This window comes from Trachemys scripta, chromosome 4 (genome assembly GCF_013100865.1).
Source record: "Trachemys scripta elegans isolate TJP31775 chromosome 4, CAS_Tse_1.0, whole genome shotgun sequence".
In the NCBI taxonomy this organism is placed as follows: Eukaryota; Metazoa; Chordata; order Testudines; family Emydidae; genus Trachemys; species Trachemys scripta.
In genome coordinates, this window is record NC_048301.1 from 56,909,280 (window position 1) to 56,927,010 (window position 17,731).

The 17,731-nt window shown below is 40.9% G+C and overlaps 1 protein-coding gene across 1 annotated transcript in view; it reads left to right on the top strand.

Annotated features, from left to right (window-relative positions):
* RYR3 (ryanodine receptor 3) overlaps positions 1 to 17,731 on the top strand; it is a 563,198-nt gene that overhangs the window by 169,087 nt on the left and 376,380 nt on the right. The window contains exons 14-16 of the mRNA XM_034768994.1: positions 1,282 to 1,446; positions 3,574 to 3,695; positions 10,822 to 10,990. Coding sequence (XP_034624885.1) covers positions 1,282 to 1,446; positions 3,574 to 3,695; positions 10,822 to 10,990 — 456 coding nt within the window. The remainder of the gene's footprint in view (positions 1 to 1,281; positions 1,447 to 3,573; positions 3,696 to 10,821; positions 10,991 to 17,731) is intronic.

Consider the following 17,731-nt stretch of genomic DNA (forward strand, 5'->3'; position numbering starts at 1 on the left):
AATTAAGTTGACGAATGAGCTCAATCTATAATCACAACAGCAATTTTCTTAATTCATGTTATCAGTCTCTTTGTAACTCTCTTTCCTTAGTGTGTGTACCATATATATGGATTGGGTCAATGCAGCAACTGATTATTGAACTCCCTTGTACGTTTGGGCTGTTGAACTTTCAGAACCCCCTCTTTCCACGTTGGGCTTCCACGTGACATTGAATCAACCACTTAACTGAACTATAAATGTTATCTGTAACTAGAGGAAAGTTGTTAATCTTCCTCCATAACAAATGTTAAAACATTTACTGAATAATAATAAAATAAGCAAAATGCATATAAATGTAATACTGTTAAACAATATTATATAGAGAGTATAGATACTACTACTATAGTACTTATTTAGATACATAGTTCCTATACCTGTTTTTTACAATGCACTGAAATATGAGATCTGCAGTCATAGAATTTGCTTCAGAATCCACTTCTTGCTCCAGAATTGTACACTGGCATTCAAACTTTCATTTAAAAAACAAACACAAAAAAACCCTTGTTTCCCACCATGGAGGTTGGGAAGAAAACCTTTCAGTTGTGAACTGAATGTAAAGTGGTCTAGTGGTAGCCTGAGTTTCCAAAAAGCACTATACAATAGTTGGAAAGATGTGAATAATTCCCATTAATCTCACATGGGTGCTAATTCTAAATTTGTCATTATTAATTAATTAATTGCTGATCACTGTAGAGGAAATAATCAGCTAATTTGCTTATCCCACAATCCCAAGCAACTTTCTCTACATATACAGTTTTAAATTAAAAAATCACATTGAAAATTAAATGAATTTAATATTGGAGGAACACTTCAGAAATCAGTGTCTGCTGCAGAGTAGATGGGGCGTTGCTTTATTCACTTTGAATAAAAAATGAACTAGAATTGTTTTCTATTTTGGGGGGGGGGGCGTTAACATACATGTAATGCTAGCTTTGAGTAAATCCTCACAAAAGTTTAACTTATGGGCTTATTTATTTAATTGTTTGGTTGTTGTGCTGAAGAATTGTTATAATAATGAAACGAGTTAAAATAAACATTTTTTCTGAGGATAGAACGTAACCCATTGATTTGGTAACATCAAGGCATAAATTATGTAAAGGTGTACTTTTAGCTACATCTGTTAACAAAGTGAATAGTATAGGCTTTAATCAACATTAGTGAGTATAGCGTTTATCTTTGCACTATTGAGATTAAACTAAATACTTTTGCATTTTTTTTGTTTTATGTTTTTTTAAACTAAAGGAAAAACTGGAATCTGTTCATAAACGGGACATAGAAGGTATGGGAGTCGCCGAAATAAAGTATGGTGATTCCATTTGTTTTGTCCAGCATGTAAGCGGTGCATTGTGGCTGACTTATCAAGCACAGGATGCTAAAGCACCACGTTTAGGACCCTTGAAAAGAAAGGTAAGCATTTAAAAAAAATAAAAGTATAAGCTAAAATCATAGAAATTAAAGATGTAAGAGATCGACTGGGTCATATTGCCTTTCATCCTGACAATGTTGAGGTGTTGAGTGCCTTAAACTCCCATTGAACATAGTAGGAGTGTAACGGGGTGCATGCCATGCCCCTCCAGTTCGGCCCTTCACCCCCTCTTCTCAGAGACTCAGGGACACTTCAGGCTGGTGCAACACGATGCTCTTTATTTGTGATCAAGTCCCCTCCACCAGCTGTTGAGCTGTTTTTGCTCTTGTTGTTTGAAGCCTGATCCTGTTTCCTTTAATACAAAATGAAGAAAACACACATAAAGGGGAGAGAAAAGAATATGAAAGATAGAACATGCAGCATCTATCTATGGTGCTTTCTTTTTGCGTTGCATCCTATCTGCTGCTGGAGAAACACAGGCACAGATTAGGACAAGATTTAGTTAGTTCATAGATCAGGAAGTCTGTTGGCACTTTAATTTCAAGGAGCAGTTCTAGAAACTTCTTATAATGGATGTAGAAAGTATTCCCCTTTTATGATTCAGTTTACTAGAAAGTGCGTAGTGAAGAGGTAGGGATCCAGATAATATTGATATCACTTAAAATACAGACTGAGATACTTAAATCTGAGCTGATGAAAAGAAAGGGCAATCCTTGTACTGAGGCATTCTCTTTAATTCCCAAAAATCTTAGAAGATCTCACTCTTGACCTTCCATTATAAGGGAGAGATGCGTTTAAATGATTTCTTTAATCGGAGGCACATGACCCCCTCTTTTTCTCAAAGTCCATGTACATTTTGCTAAGAATAATGGAGTTAGAATTAACATAGTTTATCTATAGCATTTTCCCAAGTTATTGATAGAGTTGTTATGGTAGATTGTACAATTGGAACACATTGTGCGAATGAGAAAATGAATATGTTGTGTTAGGGACCAATGATATGGAACTGGTGCCAAAAGAATTAAGTAACCTCCATGTGTCATTCTTTTTGCAAGATATTCAATATTTGAAAGCAAAATTATTTCAGTAGATGCTAGCAAGTGTTGAGTAAAATTATGATTTACAGCTAGTAGTGACTGACGCATTGTGATCATCCATCGATGGTTATGTTTACAGGGGCATTAAATATATATTTAACACCCTCAAGGATCCTATATCGCTTTACAAACTCAGCAAACTGATATTAATCATTTCAGCCATCCTTAAGAGGAAAGGGGTATTCAGATAGTTTGAATGTAATTACTGGGGCTAAAATTGAGCTGGGACGGTAAATCATACTACTCTGGCAAAAAGTGCAATGGACTTTAATGACTCCAAATGAACCTGGGCTTTACATCTTCAAAAGTCAGCATGGTGTTCTCTCATCTTGTGCTATTACGGTGGGGGAATAGTTGAAGGACAGAGGTAAGACCCACTAAAACATCAGTACCACTTCTTGAAGCTCCTAAGTGTTTCTTTGAGGTCTTCCATCTAGAAAGGCCTGGACTGACCATGCTCAGTTTGGTGATCCATCAGGAACCCAGGTCAATGTAAGAATGGTTAGATGAATCAGGAGAAGTTTTTGGTACATGTTGATGCTTTCAAAACATCATTTCCCTTGATGGGTAGTATGTCTTAAAGATGTTTATCACTGTAACTGGTTTTCCTGTCATTCTTAAAATAGTAAATTCAGTCCTTCTTTTCCTGCAAGATAGAGCTTAGAAAGGAAAGCATCTTTGTTTTTACATTGAAATTTTTTTATCTTATCTTTAAAAGGAAGCTTAAAGAATCTCAAAGGTTTACTAATAATCTCTCTAAGTGATCTTTTCCCTTTTCTAAGTGATCTTGCTAGAAAAGACTGAGAAATTCGTTATGCATTATTGTTATAGGCAAATTATCAGTATTAGAAGTTCCTGGACAAAGTGGATTTCAGCTATTATATAAGTACTATATGTAATTCAAAATTAGGTAACAGATTTTAGCACAATATTGAAGCAAGAGGTGCAAAGTATTAAAATTACATTTGAAATATTGTTTCTGCCAAATGCAATTTATTTGCCTAATTATAGGCTTTGTATTTTCAATTGCACATTTTCCTCCAAACATGATTTTATTTTTACATTCCATAGGTTATATTACACCAAGAAGGACATATGGATGATGGTCTAACATTACAAAGGTGCCAACACGAAGAATCCCAGGCTGCTCGAATCATTCGCAATACTTCCAGCTTATTTAGCCAGTTTATAAGGTATATAGCACAGCGTTATCTATAAAGGGTTGTATGTAGTTCTTTTCAAATATACTGAAATGTTTGAATTTAATTATTTTTAGATTTTATAATTAGATCTGGGACCTATCTTTGCCAGTAAGGCCTGTCTCTATAATCAGCCAAACTTGAACAATGAATCCAGACACCATAGAGTGCTGGAAGTTCATATTTGGGTCCAATTCTAAATTTCACTTGGCCCCATGTTTACTGATAGCATGTCCCCATGATATACTTTTTATTAATTTTGAAAATTTTCCTGAAAGGTATGTTTACCGTCATCTGCCCTAAATAGGCTGTTTCCAGATGCAGCAGGCTGTTTCCCACCAAGAAACAGAGCCCTGAGAGAATGGATGAGCTTTGCACTATGTCTGGAAAGTTTCAGGCTCTGTTGGATCAATGAGAGAATTGAATTCCAGAGTCAAGGCTTTTCCACAAAAATGCCTTAACTCAGTCCCCAAAAAGCTCATATTTTAGAGTGTGTTAACAGAACCATCTTTACTGATCTGAGTTTGTCCCAGCTACGTGTGGGGAAGAAGCGATTCCCTTAAGTAGCTAGGACTCAGACCATTTATGATTTTGTAGCTCAAAATCAATCCTTTGAATTCTATTCAGAGTGAACTGCATCCCTTTACAAAGTTTGGAGAATAGGTGTTTTATGCTCCCAATGGTCAAACTCAGTTAAGTAGGTGGGGCCACTTTCTGCATCCTAAAACATCAGACTGTTGTTCTTTGAGTGCTTGCTCATGTAGATTCCATTCTAGGTGTGTGCACACCCACATGCACAGTCATCGGAGATTTTTGCCTTAGCGGTATCTGTAGAGTTGGCTGTGACACCCTCTTGAATGCCGTGCTCATGCGCTGGTATATTAGGCGCTGCCGACCCTACGCCCTCTGAGTTCCTTCTTACTGCCTGCGACAGTTAGTCAGAGTGCCTCATCTTGAACTGCAAGAGTGTTAGCCGTTTTTAACAGCTATTGTTACCTCCTTTGTATATAGTTCTTAGGTTCTGCCTCCTCCGTCCAGGTCCTAGGGGACTCCCCGGTTGAGCACCTATAGGAAAAAGGACAGAGACAAGGGATTTAAATGATGACACCCTTCGTCTTCCCAGTCATCTGCTCAGTCTGGCCCTTCCAGGAACGATGGAAGCCAGAAACATGCATTTTGAGGGCACGCTCGAGGATGGTGCCCCAGTCACATCCCAGGATCCACCTTCCTGCTCTTTCCTCAACTGCCTGTGCCCCTTCCAGTCAGCCTGGTTGTGGCTGACCTCAGACCGTTGGGTGCTTAACATAATATCTTTGGGCTACACCCTGCAGTTCTTGGCTGACTCTCCCTCTACCCCACCTTCTCCGTCCCTCTTCAGGGACCCTTCTCATGAGCAACTCCTCCTCCAGGAGGTAGATAACCTCTTCAGAATGGGGGCAATCTGGAGATGAGGGGGGAAGGATTCTACTGCTGTTATTTTCTAATCCTGAAAGTGAAAGGGGGCCACAGACCCATCTTGGACCTGTGACGCCTCAACAAGCACCTCAGAAAGTTGAAGTTCCACATGCTTTCCCTGGCCACCCTCAACTTGAAGGACACACATTTCCATATTTCCATTTTTCCAGGACACAACAATTCCTCCTTTTGTGTTGGGCCAGTGCCATTTCCAATTCACGGCACTGCTCTTTGGTCTTTTGTCAGCCCTGAGAGTGTTCACATAGTGCCAGTGGCCACTTACCTGTGACGTTAAGGTTTTCAAATTTACCCGTACCTCAATGACTAGCTAATAAAGGTCAGGTCCGGGGATCAAGTGTGGTGGCAGCCTGATCTCAGCACGCAAGGTTGTTGGTCAAGTCACTATCGCTCCCTACACAGAGTGGTACGCTGGGCCTGCCACGCCTTCCTGCCTCACATAAAGAGCAGGATGGTCCAGGTCCTGATGGACAATGCAGCGGCTGTGTTCTATATCAACAAGCAAGGCAAAGCCAGATTGTCAGCCCTTTGCAAAGACTTCTCTGTTCAACGGGCCATCCATCTCGTAGCCACACACCTCCCTGGGACTAGGAACATTTTGGCAGATCGCCTCTGCAGGACCTTCTCATCTCGCCATGAGTGGTCACTCCACCCAGAAGTGGTCAGCATTATCCTCCAGAGGTGGGGGACTCCCCGGGTGGACCTATTTGTGTCCAGGCAGAATAGGAAATGCATGTTTTCTGCTTGATTCTGGAGATTGACAAAGGCTCCCTTTTGGATGCTTTTCTGCTCCCGGGGTTGTGGGCCCTTCTGTATACCTTCCCTCCAGTGCCGTTAATTAACAGAGTCCTCATGACGATCAAGCAGGACAGGGCAAAGGTTATCCTCATAGCGCCGGCTTGGCCATGCCAGCACTGGTTTGACATGCTGCTGGAGGACCGCTCGGTGGCTGCTCTGTTACAGCTACTGCTCCGGCCGGACCTGCTGTCCCAAAATCACAGCAGTCTTCCACATCCAAGCCTGGCGGCTCTGCACCTCACAACTTGGCTGCCTCATGGTTAAATGCGGAGGAGCAGGAGTGCTTGGCCGGTGTCCAACAGGTCCTATTCAGCAGTAGAATGCCCTCCACCAGAGTGACCTACCTTGTCAAATGGAAGCAGTTCACATGTTGGACCTCAAATAAAGATATTCGGCCTGAGCAGGCCTCTCTGCAGTTAATCCTAGACTACCTTCTGCATCTCAAGCTCCAAGGCCTATCCCTTTCATTATTAAGGTCCACTTGGCTGCTATTTCAGCCTTCCAGCCTCTGCATCAGGGCAGGTCGGTTTTCACTCAGGACATAATGGTCAGGTTCCTCAAAGGCCTGGAATGTCTCTACCCTCAAGTCTGGGACCCCATCCCTCTGTGGGATCTGAATCTAGTGCTGTCGCAACTCATGGGTCCCATCTTTGAGCCTCTAGCTTCCTGCTCCCTCCTCCTCCTTTCCTGGAAAGTCGTGTTCTTGGTTGAAATAACATCTGCCCGCAGGGTCTCTGAGATTATGGCACTTCCCTTGGAATTGTCCTATATGGTCTTCTACAAGGACAAAGTCCAGCTGCAGCCGCACCCGGTGTTCCTGCCCAAGGTGGTCACACAGTTTCATATGGGCCAGGACATATATTTACCTGTCTTTTTTCCAAAGCTGCATAAATTGGAGGAGGAGCATAGGTTGTATTCCTTAGATGTTAGGAGGGCACTAGCCTTCTACATTGAAAGGACCAAGCCATTCCACAAGTCAACACAATTGTTCATCACATTGGCCAACAGAATGAAAGGTCATCCAGTGTCTGCTCAAAGAATTTCTTCTTGGATCACTGCCTGTATTTGCTACTGCTACAATCAGGCAAAGGTGCCCCCTCCATCAATTGGAACCGCCCATTCAACCAGGGTGTAAGCCTCTTTGGCAGCTTTCCTAGCCCAAGTGCTGATCCAGCATATCTGCAGGACAGCCATCTGGTCGTCCAGCCACACATTCACAATCCATTATGCATGTACCCAGCAGGCCTGGGATGATGCGGTTTTGGTAGAGCAGTGTTGCAAGCCACAAGACCGTGAACTCTGAGCCCACTCCAAGGATACTGCTTGTGAATCACCTAGAATGGAATCAACATGAGCAAGCACTCTGAGAAAAAAATGGTTACCTACCTTTTCATAACTTGTTCTTCGAGATGTGTTGCTCATGTCCATTCCATTGTCTGCCCTCCTGCTCCTCTGTTGGAGTTGCTGGAAAGAAGGAACTAAGAGGGGATAGGGCCGGCAGCACCTAATATACCAGTACATGAGCATGGCACTCAAGAGGGCACCACAGCCGACCTTACAGATACCGCTAAGGCAAAAATCTCTGATGACTGTGCATGTGGGCATGCACACACCTAGAATGGAATGGACATGAGCAACACTTTTGAAGAACAACAGTTACAAAATGGTAGGTAACTATTTTTTCTTCAAGTGTCTCCTATGTACAAATCATTTCAACCTGGATATCTCAAATGTGTTGACAATTTTATTTGTTTGCTTCAGAGAGAAGCATGTGTAATAATTTAACCAACAGGAAATGGGGGGGGGGGGTGAAGAAGCACATCAGGCTGATCCTGATATTAGCTGTGAATTGAGGAATGAACAGGGAGCCACATTCATCCCAAAACTGTGCAACTAACAAAACCTAAGGTATTGCTAACAAAGTAATAGTGTTAACATCATCTCTAACATGGTGTCAAGATGCTTCTCCTACCCAGCCAGCATCCCTCCATTTTAGGACTGAGTCTCATCTGTGTTCTGATCTTGTCTAGACACCAGGACAAGACAACTGCCCTCTGGGTAGATGAGTCATCACTACCATTTGATTATTTCTGAGAAAAAGAACGAAACCACTAAAGTGTTGCCCCATCTAACCTTGTCATGACCTTAGAAAAATCTACAAAAACTTGTGGCTTCAGTGGTTGATGACAGTTTTAAGAAAGTCTGCTTGGACATTTGACTTCTGTCCATTGATAGGAGGCGAGCACCAACTGAGGAGATTGTGTTGTCTGTGCACCGTAATTGTATTGAAAACCCATGTGAAAGCACTCAAGGAAATTGGAGATCTTCATATAACACCAGAATGTTCCTATCACAACCTTCTCCATAACTTTCTTCATGAAGGGTGGTTAAAAACAGGGCAGTAGTTGGCCTAACTGCTGTACCACACATGTGAGAGAAGGTAATATTTTCCTTTCCCAAAGAGATATTAATCTCAGCCAACATTAGAACAAAATTCCCTTCTGCTAGATTTTACCAGTCATGTAGACCAAGCATCTAAATTTGTAGGTTGCAGACAGGGTCTCCACCTTACCAAAAAAAACCAAAACAAAACAAAAAACCCTTGGACCTCAGTGAACAAAACTGTCAAATTCAGCCAGAGTAGATGTCAGATTTGTCACATTCTCTAATTTTGCTATTTTAGAGATAACTATTTAAGCCGGCATTTAATCAACGGTAGCTACAAAGTAGATACTTTTCTCAATGAAAAATGTTTAACTTACTTTTACATTATTCATGCAAATGAATACTTAGCCTAAGTTTTTCAGCTGTCTTGGATCAGGTTTTAAAAAAAAGTATAGATTGCCAGAAAAGATCTGATCAACTATGGTGTAGCCAGCTGGTTTATTATAGTCTACAGTATTGTTTAGAATCATTGCTGTCAGTGATCAAGTTAGATTAGTATTATAAGACTTTAGTTGCCCAATAAAGGTTGAGACTTTAAATGGAATAATTCTGAACTGTCTGTTCCAATCATAGTTTGGAGTTCAGCTACAGAAACAGAGTATGTGCATAGATGAATTTACCCTTTTGGAAGATAGAAATTACTATATTAATATTTAGATACATGTCATAGCTGAAAACATTTTTAAAATCAGGAGGCATATTTTTGGAGTGTTGCATAGTGAATTCAGTATGCTACTTCTGCTTTTTCTCTTGTTCTTTTTCCCTCTTTTGAGTAAATTGATTGTTGTATTCCAACCTTCCAGAATAACATCCTTCAATAACCAGCAACATGTGTATCTTAAAGGAAGTGAAAATACAATCTTCCTTGTGCTGATCTACTTCTGTCTCTCATGTGTTCTGTCGAGGTGATTTCTAGGGTGAAAGGGAAGTTCAGACTCTGTGTGCATTAATTTCTAATGACTATGGGGAAATGTGTAAGAATAGAGTGAAATTAAGAATCTTGGTATGCTATTTTGAAAAATCTGGAGGTAGCATAGAGAAGTAATGCAAAGATGGAAATCGACAACACAAACATTCCTAGAGATGGTCTCAAAGCTTTCGCATTTGGATCTATATCCGGATCTGAACTTATCTCACCTTGGGGCATGTTAAGTTATTGGATTTTTATTCAGGCCCATCTCTGACAATAACCAAAGCACATTTGGAAGAACATATTTCATTTATTTGGAACAGCATATTTCCTTTGCTCCTGGTTCAGTATATTCAGTTTTACAAGGGAACTGTACAGCAAAAGGAGGGGGGAAATCATAGTAATAGAGCTGGAAAATATCAATCTCTCTGACCTAAACAACATTACTGAAAATACTGCTGTCTCTTTTTCCTGCTCCTCTTTTTCTAAGAGATGTTGTAAAAATAGCCACAGCTGCTTTACGATGTGTATAGTAGGTCTGGTCAACAATTTTCTATCAAAACTGTTTGATAGAAAATTGAGGATTTTTCCTTTTAACTGAATGTTGTCATGGAGAGTGTATGTGTGTTTTTTTCATCAAAACTGGCAGAAAGAAATGGTTTGCATTTTCATTAAAATTTTCTGTGAAGGGGGATTTTCTTTCCAATCAGCTCTACTGTGGAAGTACTATGCTTTATCGTTGTATTTGCCTGATTATAATTGAAACAATCATCTGCTTGGAAAATGTGATGATGACTCAAATTTGAGTGAGGAGAGACTGAGTGGCAGTGTTTTTGACTTCTTTTCTTTTTCTCGCTCCCAGACCCCCCATATAACATTGCATATAACTTGATCCTTCTCCTACTCTTTGAAAGATATGTCTCTCTAATTTTTTTGCAAAAATACGAAACTGTATGGCAATATGCAGCTGTCCTTGTACCACTATTGATCTATTTGTTACATCACAATTGACATTTAGTGGGAGCAATCTCTAGTAGAGAATCCATTACAAAATTAAGAAATAGCAGTTTTCTTTACTCGCTTTCTCTGTTCTCTTTTTCATTTTTTTTCTTCTCCTTCATGTTACACATATGTAGGAGCTAACATTCATAGATTTTGAGGCCAGAAAAGATCATTGTGATTATTTACTCTGACCTCCTGTATACCACAGGCCATAGGACTTCCCTGAATATCATGATCCAGCTTCAGGCAGGCTTGTTTGTTCACTGAATATCCAATAAACAGTTGGACGAGTTACTGGCAAGTCAGGTTAATTGCTGCCTAATGTTACACTTGGGGCATATGTAGCAAGTATTTTATTTTTAGCCATTCCTGGTCATATGTATAAAAGGAACTGCTTTAGATCTCAAGAGGCCAATAGGTTGCTATATTAATATTGTAACTTAAATTGTATAGAGAGGTTAATACTGTCAATCTTTCTTTCTCGATTCTTAGTGGAAACAACAGAACAGCAGCACCCATCGCCCTGCCTATTGAGGAGGTACTTGAGACCCTGCAAGACCTGATTACTTATTTCCAGCCTCCAGAAGAAGAACTAGAACATGAAGATAAGCAAAACAAACTTCGCTCACTCAAAAACAGACAAAATTTGTTCAAAGAAGAGGTGAGGGGGGGATTATTAGATTGTTTCAGCATATCCTATAACTAGCATTAATAGGAAAGCAAAATGTTTGTCTTCCAGAGGCATGAATACTGGGATTTGTGTACGTATTTGCCGTGGGTATATGTAGTAAATTATAAAACCATATGTTACATTGCTGTTAGCATGCACCTTTGACTGCCTCACCTGGTCGCTGTCTACTAATCCATGTCCATTTGTATTTAGTCTAATATTTCACTCTTCTGAACATCTTCAAACAAGTGTCATTATTAACGAAATCATACTGACACAAAAAAGTTACTTATTCTCTCCCTCCTCTACCCCACAAATTACATTATAGGCCCAAGATGGCTTATGTTAAGTCTTGGACCAATGATGAGTTTAAGGTCTGATAGCTTGCCAACCCCCAAGGGTTAGAAACATGAGCTTTATACTGCAGAGAAATCCCAGTTTTATGAAAGGGGATACATTACTTAATTCTAGCTTTGTTAGGCCCATCTTCAAAAAAGGGAAGAAGGAGGATCCGGGGAACTACAGGCCAGTGAGCCTCGCCTCAGACCCTGGAAAAATCATGGAGCAAGTCCTCAAGGAATCAATCAATTCGGAAGCATTTAGAGGAGAGGAAAGTGATCAAGAACAGTCAGAATGGATTCAGCAAGGGCGAGTCATGCCTGACTAACCTAATTGCATTCTATGATGAGATAACTGGCTCTGTGGATGAGGGGAAAGCAGTGGATATGTTATTCCTTGACTTTAGCAAAGCTGTTGATACAGTCTCCCACAGTATTCTTGCCAGCAAGTTAAAGAAATATGGGCTGGATGAATGGACGATAAGGTGGATAGAAAGCTGGCTAGATCGTCAGGCTCAGCGGGTAGTGATCAATGGCTCCATGTCTAGTTGGCAGCCGGTATCAAGTGGCGTGCCCCAAGAGTTGGTCCTGGGGCCTGTTTTGTTCAATATCTTCATTAATGATCTAGAGGATGGTGTGGACTGCACGGTCAGCATGACTTATGAGGAGAGGCTGAGGGAACTGGGATTGTTTAGTCTGCAGAAGAGAAGAATGAGAGGGGATTTAATAGCTGCTTTCAACTACCTGAAAAGGGGTTCCAAAGAGGATGGATCTAGACCAGGGATCGGCAACTTTGGCATGCGATTTGCCAGGATAAGTACTCTGGCGGGCCGGGCCAATTTGTTTACCTGCCACGTCTGCAGGTTCAGCCGATTGCAGCTCCCACTTGCCGCGGTTTGCCGCTCCAGGCCAATGGTAGCAGCGGGGAGTGGCGGCCAGCACATCCCTCGACCGTGCCGCTTCCCGCAGCCCCCATTGGCCTAGGATGACGAACCGCAGCCAGCGGGAGCCTGATCTAGACTGTTCTCAGTGGTACCAGATGACAGAACAAGGTAATGGTCTCAAGTTGCAGTGGAATCTCCTTCCTTAGAGGTTTTTAAGGTCAGGATTGACAAAACCCTGGCTGGGATGATTTAGTTGGGGATTGGTCCTGCTTTGAGCAGGGGGTTGGACAAGATGACCTCCTGAGGTCCCTTCCAACCCTGATATTCTATGATTCTATGATTATTATAAAGTAATGAAAATGAGTTACAACTACAAGGGACATAAAAGGCAATAAAAAGAGGTTCTATAATACATTATAAGCAAGAGAAAGATGAAGGAAAGCATAGGTTCTGTACTTAATGGGGAAGGAGAGCAAAAAACAGATGAGACAGAGAAGGCTGACATATTTAATGCTTTTTATTGCTTCAGTCTTCATTAAAAAGATTAATTGTGACCAGATGCTTAACACAGTTAATATTAACAAGAGGGAAGGATCTCATGACAGAATAGGGAATGGACAGGTTAAACAATATTTGGATAAGTTAGATATATTCATGTAGACGGGGCCTGATGAAATTCACCCAAGTTACTAGCTGAAGCAGTATCTTCATGTTCAGTGATTAATTTCAAGAACTCATGGAGGACAGGTGAGGTCCCTAATGACTGGGGAAGAGCAAACAGAGTACCAATCTTCAAAACAGGGGGAAAGGAGGAAGGAGGGTGTAGTGGTGCTGGAACTATTTTTATAGTGGGGGTGTTGAAGGCAGAAACCATGTATTTGGGTTGTTATTACTACTGTAAATCAGGGGGTGCAGCAGCAACCCCAGCACCCCTGGTTCCAGCACCTGTGCTAGGGTGCTATAGACCAGTCAGCCTAACTTCCATATTCAGAAACATATTTGAATAAATGATTAAACGATCAATTTATTCAAAGCTAAAGGATAAAAAGCTGGTAAGTAATAGCCAACATGGATTTGTCAAGAACAAATCATGCCAAACAAACCTAATTTCCTCCTTTGACAAGGTAACCGGTCTAGTGGGAAAGGGGGAAGCAGTAGATGTGATGTATTTCGACTTCTGTAAAGCTTTTGACACACTCCCAAGTGATAGTCTCATAACTGAACTAGGAAAACATATCTAGATAAAATTACTCTAAGGTGAGTGCACAGCTGTTTGAAAGACTGTACTCAGAGTAGTTCCTAATGGTTTACTGTCCTACCGGAAAGGCATATCAAGGGCTCCACAAGGGGTCTGTCCTGGATCTGTAACTGTTCAATGTTTTCATTAATGACTTGGATAATGGAGTGGAGAATATGTTTATAAAATGTGCAACTGGGTTGCGAGCACTTTGGAGGACACGATTAGAATTCAAAATGATCTTTATATACTGGAGAGTTGGTATGAAATCAAAAAGTACAATTCAGTAAAGACAAGTGCAAAGTACTACAATTAGGAATGAAAAATCAAACTCACAACTACAAAATGGGAAATAACTGGCTAGGCAGTACTGCAGAAAAAAGATCTGAGGGATTTGGGAAACAAGTGGAATGAGAGTCAATGTGATGCTGCTGCAAATAAGGCAAATGTCATTTTGGGATGTATTAACAGGAGTGTCAGGCATAAACACAAAGGTAATTGTTCTCTACTCAGTACTAATGAGGCTTCAGCTGGAGTACTGTTTTGGCACCACGCTTTAAAAAAGATGGGAACAAACTGGGAAGTGTCCACATTAGAGCAACAAGTAAGAGTTTTAGAAAAACCTAATTTATTAGGAAAGGTTGAAAAAAATGGACATTTAGTATAGGGAAGTGAAGGCAGAGATAGGGCCTGATCAGTCTTCAAGTATGTACAAGGTTGTTTTTAAAAAAAAAAAAAAAAAAAAAAAAAAAAAAAAAAAGCAAGGTGCTCAATTGTTTCCCATGTCCATTGAGGGTAGTACAAGTAGTAATTGGCTTAGTTTGTAGGAAGGGAGATTTAGGTTAGATATTTTGAGAAACTTTTCTAACTATAAGGATAGTTAAGCACTTGAACAGATTACCTAGGGAAGTTGTGGGATCCCTGTCCTTGAAGGTTTATAAGAACAGATCAGACAAACTCTTGCCACAGATGATCTAGGTGTACTTATTCCTGCCTTAGCATGGGAGAATGGACTAGATCAGTGGTTCTCAAACTTTTTTTTCACGGACCACTTGAAAATTGCTGACGGTCTCAGCAGACCACTTAATGATCTTTCCAAATGTTGTTTGTACTATTCATAGATTCATAGATTCTAGGGCTGGAAGGGACCTCGAGAGGTCATCGAGTCCAGTCTCCTGCCCTCATGGCAGGACCAAATACTGTCTAGACCATCCCTGATAGACATTTCTCTAATCTACTCTTAAATATCTCCAGAGATGGAAATTCCACAACCTCCCTAGGCAGTTTATTCCAGTGTTTTTCCAGTGTTTAACCACCCTGACAGTTAGGAACTTTTTCCTAATGTCCAACCTAGACCTCCCTTCCTGCAGTTTAAGCCCATTGCTTATTGTTCGATCCTTAGAGACTAAGATGAACAAGTTTTCTCCATCCTCCTTATGACACCCTTTTAGATACCTGAAAACTGCTATCATGTCCCCTCTCAGTCTTCTCTTTTCCAAACTAAACAAACCCAATTCTTTCAGCCTTACTTCATAGGTCATGTTCTCTAGACCTTTACTCATTCTTGTTGCTTTGTCTGGACCCTCTCCAATTTCTCCACATCTTCCTTGAAATGCGGTGCCCAGAACTGGACACAATACTCCAGTTGAGGCCTAACCAGCGGAGAGTAGAGCAGAAGAATGACTTCTCGTGTCTTGCTCACAACATACCTGTTAATGCATCCCAGAATCATGTTTGCTTTTTTTGCAACAGCATCACACTGTTGACTCATATTTAGCTTGTGGTCCACTTAACCCCTAGATCCCTTTCTGCCGTAGTCCTTCCTAGACAGTCTCTTCCCATTCTGTATGTGTGAAACTGATTGTTCCTTCCTAAGTGGAGCACTTTGCATTTGTCTTTATTAAACTTCATCCTGTTTACCTCAGACCATTTCTCCAATTTGTCCAGATTATTTTGAATTTTGACCCTATCCTCCAAAGCAGTTGCAATCCCTCCCAGTTTGGTATTATCTGCAAACTTAATAAGCATACTTTCTATGCCAATATCTAAGTTGTTGATGAAGATATTGAACAGAGCCAGTCCCAAAACAGACCCCTGTTGAACTCCACTTGTTATACCTTTCCAGCAGGATTGGGAACCATTAATAACAACTGTCTGAGTACGGTTATCCAGCCAGTTATGCACCCACCTTATAGTAGCCCCATCTAAGTTGCATGATATTCTTATCGATAAACTAGGCAAATATGAGACCATATGAAGTGCCTTACTAAAGTCTAAGTATATCACATCCACCATTTCTCCCTTAGCCACAAGACTCGTTATCCTATCAAAGAAAGCTATCAGATTGCTTTGACATGATTTGTTCTTTACAAATCCATGCTGGCTATTCCCTATCACCTTACCACCTTCCAAGTGTTTGCAGATGATTTCCTTAATTACTTGCTCCATTATCTTCCCTGGCACAGAAGTTAAATGAACTGGTCTGTAGTTTCCTTTTTATTTCCCTTTTTATAGATGGGCACCATATTTGCCCTTTTCCAGTCTTCTGGAATCTCTCCTGTCTCCCATGGTTTTCCAAAGATAATAGCTAGAGGCTCAGATACCTCCTCTATTAGCTCCTTGAGTATTCTAGGATGCATTTCATCAGGCCCTGGTGACTTGCAGGCATCTAACTTTTCTAAGTGATTTTTAACTTGTTCTTTTTTTTATTTTATCTTCCAAACCTACCCCCTACACATTAGCATTCACTATGTTAGGCATTCCTTCAGACTTCTCGGTGAAGACCGAAACAAAGAAGTCATTGAGTGTCTCTGCCATTTCCAAGTTTCCTGTTACTGTTTCTCCCTCCTCACTGAGCAGTGGGCCTACCCTGTCCTTGATCTTCCTCTTGTTTCTAACGTATTGATAAAAAGTCATCTTGTTTCCCTTGATTTCTGTAGCTAGTTTGAGCTCATTTTGTGCCTTTGCCTTTCTAATCTTGCCCCTGCATTCCTGTGTTGTTTGCCTATATCCATCCTTTGTAATTTGTCCTAGTTTCCATTTTTTATGACTCCTTTTTATTTTTTAGATCATGCAAGATCTCGTGGTTAAGCCAAGCTGGTCTTTTGCCACATTTTCTATCTTTCCTACCTGGTGGAATAGCTTGCTTTTGGGCCCTTAATAGTGTCCCTTTGAAATACTGCCAACTCTCCTCAGTTGTTTTTCCCCTCAGTCTTGGGACCTTACCTATCAGCTCTCTGAGCTTACCAAAATCCGCCTTCCTGAAATCCATTGTCTCTATTTTGCTGTACTCCCTTCTACCCTTCCTTAGAATTGTGAACTCTATGATTTCATGATCACTTTTCCCCAGCTGCCTTCCACTTTCAAATTCTCAATGAGTTCCTCCCTATTTGTTAAAATCAAATCTAGAACAGCTTCCCCCCAGTAGCTTCTGAATTAAAAAGTTGTCTGCAATGCAGTCCAAGAACTTATTGGATAGTCTGTGCCCTGCTGTGTTATTTTCCCAACATATATCAGGATAGTTGAAGTCCCCCATCACCACCAAATCTTAGGCTTTGGATGATTTTGTTAGTTGTTTAAAAAAAGCCTCATCCACCTGGTTAGGTGACCTGTAGTAGACTCCTAGCATGACATCACCCTTGTTTTTTATCCCTTTTAGCCTAACTCAGAGACTCTCAACACTTCCGTCTCCTATGTCCATCTCCACCTCAGTACAAGTGTGTGCATTATTAATATATAAGGCAACACCTCCTCCCTTTTTCCTCGTCTACCCTACCTGAGCAAGCTGTACCCATCCACACCAACATTCCAATTATGTGTATTATCCCACCAAGTTTCGGTGATGCCAACAATGTCGTAGTTGTGTTTATTTATTAGCACTTCCAGTTCTTCCTGCTTATTACCCATACTTCTCGCATTTGTATATAGGCATCTAAGATACTGAGTTGATCTTGCCTCCCAGTTTTGCCCTGACCCTCCTTTCTCTCTGCCATTATAGCCCACGCTCCCTCCTCTTTCTGACCCATCTCCCAGGTCTCCATGTTCTCCACTTCACTAGCAGGACCAAGTACTGATTTTGCCCCAGATCCCTAAGTGGCCCCCTCAAGGACTGAACTCACAACCCTGGGTTTAGCAGGCCAATGCTCAAACCACTGAGCTATCCCTCCCTAGCCAACTATTGTAAAGCTCTTTGGATAAAAGCGCTATATAAAAAAGACCTTAATAATTAACGTTTTATTGTTCTACAAATGAAAGCACACAACTCCTATTTTAA